Genomic DNA, 9,320 nt, shown 5'->3' on the forward strand with positions numbered 1-9,320 from the left:
CCCCTCCCTCCACATTCCCGCCACGCCTTCTCTGACTTGGGCACCAAGGGGCCTGGCGGGCATCTCCAGGTGCCGGCCTCACCGTCTTCTCTCTGCCATAGCCCAGACAGGTGGGCGCTTGTTGGACGGTGGCAGGAGAAGAGGGGAGGAGGCTCGGGGCTGCTGCTGCCTCTTCCCTCCCAGACCGCCCCTGGGTCAGCTCGTCTGAGCGCTGCTTCCCAGCCCAGAGCCCACTGAGGGGGTCGGGTTCCAGAGCCTCCCCTGAGTCCCTGTTGTGGGGTCTTGCAGCCCTTTGGGAAGTTCTGGGGTCTAATCTGACTCCCTCCCTATGGGTTGGATGACTCCCTCTCCCTCTCTCCCTAGTTATGTGGAATCATAGACCCCGGAGCTGGAAAGGACCTTGGTTAGCGGTTCCGATCCTTTGGGGACAAGGGTTCCTTTGAGAATCAGAAGGAAGCTCTGCAGGCTCTGGCTGGGCAGAAGTGCACGCACGTGCTCACACACACCCTCGGCCACTGTGAACACTCACTCACCTCACTCACCCCTTCAAGCCCACCATGGTCCTGATCCATCCACCCCTGCTTTTCACAAATGAGCACACTGAAACCCAGACAGGGGGAGAGACTTGCCCAAGGTCACACAGCAAATGAGTGGCAGAGCTGGGACTCTGTCTTAGGTGTCCTGGGCCCAGACACGTGTGAGTTTTGTCTCCAGACACCTTTTACCTTTCCCAGAGACTGCCAGAAAGGCAGGTAGGCTTGGCCATTCACTTATTCAACATGGATTCCAGCATTTTTGAGCCCCTGGTATAAGCCAGGCATGGAGCTTGGAGCTGGGGACAGGGCTGGGAGCAGAGAGCCCCTGTTTTCGCTCTCAGGGGGTTGTCACATAGGGTGGCAGATTTAGGACAAACTGTGAACTCGTAACTGCACGGAGAACGGCATTACTGGAAGCAGTGCTATGGGGCGGGGAAGTAAAGGGTCTAAGGGGCGATGATCCTGGAAGGATTGGAGTGGGCTGATGGGGGAGGTGCCATTTAAGGGGAGAGCAGCAGTGACAAGCGTTCCAGGTGGGGGGAGCCATGTACTTGCATGTCCTGGGATGGAGGAGAGTTGGGAGCTGCTACAGGAGTTTAAAAGGCATCTCTGGCTGCTGCCGGCTGCCCTCCAGCCCCCATAGGAGCTGTGTGTAGGTGGCAGCTCGGTCAGGGCTGGGTGTGTGTGTGAAAATAGCCCCTCTCCACTGCAGAAGGTTGCGGGCATCGGGTGGCATCGTGCCTTCCCCTCTGTTAGCACATTAAAGTATCTCACAGCTGCAGAAAGTGTACTCACATCCCCTGAGGGAACACACCAGTGTCCCCACAGACTCCCGACAGGAGGTCTAGAAATTACCATTGAAGCAATAGTAGCAGGACAGTGTGGTGCCTGTGGAAGAAGAGATGTGAAAAACAAGGCAAAGGTGAGAAAATGTGGTGAAAAAAATCTCTTTGAAAGACACTATGAAGATGTGACAACTAAAGGCAATGTGACATCCTGGATTGAATTTTGGAACAGAAAACAGACACTAGTAGAAAAACTGGTGAAATCTGAATAAAGTCTACAGTCCTGTGAACAGCACTGCAACAATGTTAAACAATTAGTTTTGAGAAATACACCATGATAAATTAACATGCTAACTTTAAGGAAAGCTGGTAGAAGATGCTATGTGGGAACTGCAATATCTGTACTATAATGGAAAGTCTTCCGTAAACACAAAATTATTTTAAAATAAAAAGTTTAAAAAAAAAGGAACTAAGATTCCTGGCTTCTGGATGGAAAATGAGTTGTAAATCCTATAAGGCAGAGTGTCTCCCAAAGCTGACACTGCTGTGTCATTATTATTATCATGACTATCATCCTCATCTCACCCAACATCCTTCCCCACCCTGCAGCCCTTTGGCCATTTCTCTGTAGCTGTGTGGTTTCCAGAGGGTACTGGCCCTCTTGGAGTCCTGCCTCCCCTCTCCCACCTTCCCCACCCCTGTCCCCGAAGCCCTCTCACCCATGGCTACAGGAGGGGCAGTCCGTAATTCCTGGAAAGTTCCTGCCCCAGCTGCCTGTGCCCTGCCTAGGCCTGGCCAGATGTACTAAGAGCACAGCCAGCACAGCGCTGCAGGGGACACTCAGGGGTCCACAGCTGGCTGAGTGAGGAAGGCGACAGTGCAGGGCTGGACCACACCCTGGGCCAGCTGGGGAGGGAGCCTGGGTAGCAGAGCCCTCGGCTCAGTTGCTCTCAGCAGTGGCCCAGGTACCAGATCTGCTCCTTGTACCCCCTCCTGCCTGGACACAGTGCTCGCTCACCCACTTCCTGTGGACAAACAGCTTCTTGCCAGCCACAGCTTTTGCTGCCACCACTGGCCACCACCCTCCCGACTCAGTTCTAGGGTGATGGAGATGGAGTCCAGGAACTCTCTACTCCCAGCCCCCTGGCGCTGAGTCCTCTGGCTCTCCTTGCTTACCCCATCTCCGACTTCGGCTAGTTCACTTCCCCCAGAGCCCAGCGCAGAACTTGCCATGGGGTGGAGGGGTCAGGAAGGATAAAGCAGAGAAGCAGGTGGCCGGGTGGAGTGGTGCTGGGTTAGGGTTCACGATGGTTCAGGGGCGACATTATTGTCTTGTGACCATCTTCTCTTCTCTGATGGGCTGTGCCACAGTGTTACAGTGGGGAACCCTCAGCTTCCTGTTTCTACTGAGGTTCTGGTTGGTTACAGGAGGGGCCCCCAGCGGTGAAGCTTGGTTAAGTTGAAGGCAGAGCTTCCTAAAGCCCCTGGCAGGGCAGCGGGAGAATGGGCCGCCTTGTAAGGTAGTGAGCCTCTCGCCCTGGCACAGATAGGAATTGCAGGGTCCCCATTCTGCGTGACAGACTTGGGGAACTGAGACTGTGACATTCGTCTTGGGCACTGTGGCCCTCCCTCATGGCTAACCCACAACAGCCCTCCAGATTTTCCCAGAGAGACTTCCTGCAATTCTCCTTGGCCCACTGTGCACCTTGCCCTGCGGGCCGACCCCTGGAGGGCGGCAGCAGACCTGCCCCTGCTCCTTGCACATTCGTGTGCAGGTTTGACGTGGACACACATTTTCCATTCTCCTGGGCATAACCTCAGTTGGCAAATGCAGGGTCACGTGCTAACTCTATGGTTACCTTGCTGAGCGACTGTTAAACTGGTTCCCAAAGCAGCTGCACCATTTTACATTCCCACCAGCGACATACAAGGGTTCCGTTTCTCCACATCCTCGCCCACATTGTTGTGTCTGTGCTGTTGTCAGTGTGCACAGCCTGGTGGGTGTGACATTGTTCCTGGGACTGATTCTTCCCGTCTCTGCAGTGACACTGGGGTCCACTCTGGCAAGTTACAGACTGGAGACTGGCCATAGGAAGTCGTACCTTGCTCTAAGAAATGGCAGGATGATGATGTATTTTTGGCACAAAAGGAAGCTAATCAGGAGCTGAGTTACTGTAGTTCATCTTGGAGACACTGGGATGATGTTCGTGGTGGCTGCAGCCGGCCCTGTACACCCAGGCACGCGCTGAACACAATCTCTGCTGTCCCTGTAGCAACAGCAGAGCCCGTGGACACTGACTAAGTGTGAGGGGACAGGGGAGTCGGGGTGGATGGACGCAGGCACATGCAGGACTCGAAGGTCCCTAGCAGGACTGGAAAGCCACCAAACAAGGGTAGTGTGTCCCTCTGTCTTTTCTGCTTCCTGCCTCCCCTCCCCTTGTTTGGGAAGCAGACTGGGTATCTCTGCTAAACCTGTATGACAGAACGTGGCTGCCAACAGCTGCACATTTAATCTGCTGTGTTTCCACCCATTTGGAGAATCAGTCAGCAACATGCTGGTCATTTCTATTACAGTTCTTCACAAGACACAAATACTCCCAGATCAGGCCTCCTTCTTCCCAGAAGAGAACCACTGACTAAAGAGGCTTCTACCTCAAGTCTTCAGAACCCTCGTGCTGCTATCGCTCAAACCTTTTTCCAGAATACTTCTTTTAATAACTTTCATTAAGTTGCACAAATGGATTCAACCCTGAGCTTTGTAGGCAAACCTCAACCTTTCTCTATGGAGTACAGTGACTTGGATTGCACGGTTGGTCCTCAAAGTAAGAACTGAATGGCATTTCACATTTCTGAACCCTAAATCCACACTACACCTGCAAAGATGCTCACAACAGAGGGATGCAAGCAGCACTGGTGTGCTGTAGGGATTATCCCAAGGGACCTTTCTAGAAAGTCTTGTGTGATGGTCATGTCAGGAACTGCTAAGAATCTCTGTCTGATATTGAAGACAACTACAGTATTGTCATAAAGTTTACCATTTATCACTAAACTTGTCTGATAACAGTAGTGCCTCTACCACTTACACATCTGAAGTGAAAGTTGCTTCCATGTAATACACAAACCAACACAAGTTACCCTGGTTTCTTGGGCGGACGGGAAAGATCCGGGGCAGGATTTATTGTGCAATCACTCTCATCTCTCTTCTCTAGGCCAGGATTTAAATTTGCCTCCACAATGGAAGATGTTAACAAGGAGGACTTCAACCTTGAAGATTTATTGCATGGAGAGTTTAGTAATTACAGTTACGGCACTGACCTGCACCCTATTCTACCAGATTCTGCCCCATGCCGGCCAGAATCCCTGGAAATCAGCAAGTGTATCCTGGTCATCATCTCTGTCCTGGTGTTCCTGCTGAGCCTGCTGGGAAACTCCCTGGTGATGCTGGTCATCATGTGCGGCCGCGTCGGCCGCTCCGTCACCGACGTCTACCTGCTGAACCTGGCCATGGCCGACCTGCTCTTCGCCCTGACCTTGCCCATCTGGGCCGCCTCCAAGGTGAATGGCTGGATTTTTGGCACAGCCCTGTGCAAGCTGGTGTCGCTCCTGAAGGAAGTCAACTTCTACAGTGGAATCCTCCTGCTGGCCTGCATCAGCGTGGACCGCTACCTGGCCATTGTCCACGCCACACGCGCTCTCACCCAGAAGCGCCACTTGGTCAAGTTCATATGTCTGGGCATCTGGGGACTGTCTCTGATTCTGTCCCTGCCCTTCTGCCTTTTCCATCAGGCCTATAAACCAAACAATTCCGACCCAGTCTGCTACGAGGACATGGACAAGTGTACGGCCACGTGGCGGATGGTGCTGCGGATCCTGCCCCAGACCTTCGGCTTTGTCCTGCCCCTGCTGGTCATGCTGTTCTGCTACGGATTCACCCTGCGCACAATGGTTAAGGTGCACGTGTGGCAGAGGCAGCAGGGCATGGGAGTCATCTTTGCTGTGGTCCTCGTCTTCCTGCTCTGCTGGCTGCCCTACCACCTGGTCCTGCTCGCAGACACTCTCATAAGGATACACGTCATTGCAGCCACCTGTGAACGCCGAAATGTCAATGACCAAGCCCTGGAAGCCACCAGGATTCTGAGCTTTCTGCACAGCTGCCTCAACCCCATCATCTACGTCTTCATTGGCCAAAAGTTTCGCCATGGACTCCTCAAGATCCTGGCCACCCGTGGCCTGGTCAGCAAGGAGCTCTTGCCCAAGGACAGCAGGCTTTCCTTTGCTGGCTCTGCTTCAGGGAACACGTCCACTCCCCTCTGACACTCCTGCCTGAGTGCAGCCAGTTGGGGTTTGCCTACATTCCTGTCAGTATCCCCTTCCAAGCCCCACACCCACTGGCTGTTCATGGTGTGAGTGTCACTGCAGCCCCATTGTGGTTGCAGGAAGGGGCAGAGGCTCTGTCCTCACCAGGCCCCCACTGCGTGGTTTAGAAAGTCTGCCCTGGTGCCCACCCCTTGCCCTCATCACTAGGCCAGCGCTAGAGCTCTGTCCATCCTGCCACTGGCCACGGCACTCTGCTTTGTAAGAAGTGCCCATCAAAGCCACAGTGCGATGCCACGTCACACCCGCTAGGATGGCTCTTATCACACACACACTAAACCTCATGAAACAGTAAGTGTTGAGGAGCATGTAGAGAAACTGGAATCCTTGTGCGGTGCTGGTAGAAATGTAAACGGGGCAGTCACCGTGGAAACACTGTGACAGCTTTCATCAAAACCGTGAACAGAGAATCACCACATGATCCAGCAATTCCACTTCTAGGAACATCCCCACAGGAGTTGAAAGCAAGGACTCCAAGAAAAATAGGAGGACGTGGCCTCTCCTGGGGACACTGGGAGGCTGTCAAGGGAGGGGCTCACCAAGCAACGGGACAGGTGGAGCCCTGTGACCAGGGTCAAGGCCCTGCTCGCTTCAGCGCCCAGAGTTGTGCCCAGCAGGGGGCCTGGTGTGGGAGGGCTCAGGGCAGGGAGGGCTTCCCTGCCTAGCCCAGGGCCTACCCTTGGCACAGCCTATGTCAGGGTCACACCTGGGACACCAGCCACTTCAAGGGCTCAGGCCAGACTTCACTGCACTGAACCTGGCCTCACTGTGGTGCCTGGGGTGACAACTGGGGCTAGAGCTTATGCAGGAGGGGGCATGCAGTTTACAGTGTCCAGCCTGTGCCTGGCCCTGTGCACCATCCCCACAATATGCCGTCACCTGTGCCCTGCAGGGACACCTACTGGAGTGGGGCTCCTGGGCACACACACACACACATGCACACACACACACACACACACACCCCTGGCTTCAATGACTGCCCGTCAGCTGGGAGCTGGGATGTGGCCACAGGGTGCATTTGAGTCACCTCATCCCTCTGTGCTCAGGTGGAGGAACATGGGATAGCAGTGAATCCACAACACAGCACCAAATAGGGGAGGCCGCTGCCTTCCAGCCCCCAACAGGGAGCCAGGAGGTGGGCTGGGACTATGCAGGGCATGGAGTCATCCATCTCCTGGTGTCCCCAAAGTCCTACCCATTCCCTCCCTGGGGGAGATCCAGCCCCCAAACTTATGCCACACCTGGTTCCTCCCACACACACACCCATCCAGGGAAACACCTGCCTCCTGCTCCAGCCCGTGCCCACCCGGCTCAGCCCCCAACTTGCAAGGCTCCAACACTTACCCGGAACAGAGAGAACAGGGTGAGGATCCTGCTGTCCCCACATACCGGGTCAGTCCTTACTCTGGTGGGGCCCTCCTGGCTCAGAAGTTCCCCTCCCCCTAACCTAGAGTGCTTCTTGGTGAAGGAACAATCACAGCTGGCCCATGCTCCAGCTCTGGGGAAATTTAACTCTTTACCTGCCTGCCCCAGCAGTCCATGACTCCCTGTCTCATCTGGCTCCTAACCTCAGCTGGGCTATTTGCCTTCTAAGGGTCAGTTCCCACATCACCCTCCTCCCAAGCATACAAAGATTCAGGTGAGACATCAGCCCAAACTGGCTGCCCTGCACTTGGTCCTGGTTCTAGTCCTACCCCTCCCTGGGCAGCCAGCCTTGCTGTCCACTTCCCCATCACTTATCTGAGGGGCACTTCCTTTTCTTGGCTCCTTACCTGTCTCAGGTGGGGTGGACTGTGGGAACCACTCTCTGCCCACTGGGGTGTCCTCCCGCACACACTCCCCCAGTGCCCTACCTGAACCAGCAGCCTCCCCCTGTCCATGCCGGCTAAACTTCCGGACTCCCAGCCCTGGGCCTGCCCAGGGGCCAGGGACTCCCAGGAAACTGGGGCCACAGCAGGGCCCAGGCACCACCACCTCTCAGTACACCAAGTTCAAGGTGCAGCCCATCTGGCCTGGTTCCCTGCGGACAGAGGGGTGAGCCCTGGGAGGCAGCCATCCTCCAGCCCTGAGGACTATTCTGCCCAGGACCCCTGTGACGTCAGGAGGCAGTGGTGACACCGCAGTCTGGCTCTGCTAGGAGTACTCTTCTCTGCTCCCGCCACCAAGAGCAAGACAGCGAAGGGCCTGGAGAGGGGCAGTGACATGAGCCTGGTCAAAGCCAGAGAGGAGGGATGAGGAATGAGAGGGTGCAGGGCGTGGTAGAGCGAGGAGGGGGCCGGGGACAGGGCTGGGAGGTTGAACTGGGAGGGGAGTAGGAGACCAAGGGCTCCACAGGAGGGGCGGGGAGCAGATAACGGGAGAAAAAGAGGGAGACTCAGAGAGGAAGAAACAGAGACAAGGGGACAGATAAGAGATGGAGCCTTTGATCTGGGGAGACGGGCAGGGGCGGGGCGAGGGCACACAGGCGTGGGCATGGCTATGCCAGTGTCTACATGTGGTCGCTGGGGCTTGTGAAACCAGCAGTCCTCCCGGGTCCCAGCCCCTCACCTCTCTGTCCCCAGAACTAGCGCCAGGGGCAGCGCCGCCTAGAGAAACCAGGGCCAGGGCAGAAAGACCCAGCCTGTAGGAGGCAGACACAGCGGGGTGGGAGGCCCAGCCCCCGGCAGCCCTGCTGGCCCCTTGCAGGACACAGCGTCTCACGGCTGCTTTCACTTCCATCCTTGTGGGAATGGGAGCCAGGACAGGGGCGTTGGCACTGCTGACCAGCTCTCATGGGGACAAGACTGAGGGGAAGTGGGAGGCAGGCAGGTGGTGGGAACCTCATCCTCCCCTCCCACCTGCACCACACTCCAGACAAGTGACAGAAGAGACAAGCCCTGCAGTAGCAGGTGGGCAGCACTGCAGCCTCCTTCTGCCCCCTGCTGGCCATGAGGAAGAAGCACAGCTCAGGGATGGAAAGGGGAAGGAAACTTGAGCAGCAGCAACTGCAGCTGCCCCCAAGGATGAGGCCCTGTTTCACCAAGGGACCTGAACCCAGGTCCCCCTGAGGAGATCTGTCCCCCATCTCACCATTCTCCCCAATGCCCTGGATCCTGCCTCTGCCACTTCTCCTGGACAGCAGCCTTTGCTCCTCCCCCTCTCAGCCAAGTTCCCCTCCTGGGGCTGGGCCTGAGTCACTTCCCAGACAGCAAACCCTGGGATGTGCTCTGCAGGGACACAGTCACCAGGGACAGGCTCAGACCGCACAGCTCTGCTCTCCGTGCCCCAGCCAGCCAGGCCCTCCCAGGTGGGTAGCAGGGAGAGCCCTGGGTCCTAGGGGTGGCTGGGAAAGGGAGTGACGCCAGGAGCCAGGGGAGAGGAGCCCCGGATAGGGGTGAGGGAGAGGAGGAGGTACATCCAGCTGGTCATGGATTCCATTGAGGATCTGGGCTAGAAGGGGCTGCAGAGTTGGTCAGCCCAACCCATTGGTCTACAGATGTGAAAACTGAGGCCCAAGGGAGGAAAGTGACCTGCCCAAGGCTACACACTGTGTGAGTAATGAGGCCAGGATGGAGACCCAGATCTCTTGACTCCCTACCCTGTCCTCCCTAACCCCACCCCACTCATCATCTCCCATTTACCCTCA

The 9,320-nt window shown here is 56.1% G+C and overlaps 1 protein-coding gene across 1 annotated transcript; it reads left to right on the forward strand.

Moving 5' to 3' along the window:
• Positions 1–4,555: 4,555 nt before the first annotated feature.
• Positions 4,556–5,635, forward strand: LOC105857649 (C-X-C chemokine receptor type 2-like). Its single transcript, XM_076005940.1, has one exon. The coding sequence runs from the start codon at positions 4,556–4,558 to the stop codon at positions 5,633–5,635; it is 1,080 nt and encodes a 359-aa protein (XP_075862055.1).
• Positions 5,636–9,320: the final 3,685 nt, after the last annotated feature.

The sequence above is a fragment of the Microcebus murinus genome, chromosome 8, assembly GCF_040939455.1.
Source record: "Microcebus murinus isolate Inina chromosome 8, M.murinus_Inina_mat1.0, whole genome shotgun sequence".
Lineage (NCBI taxonomy): Eukaryota > Metazoa > Chordata > Mammalia > Primates > Cheirogaleidae > Microcebus > Microcebus murinus.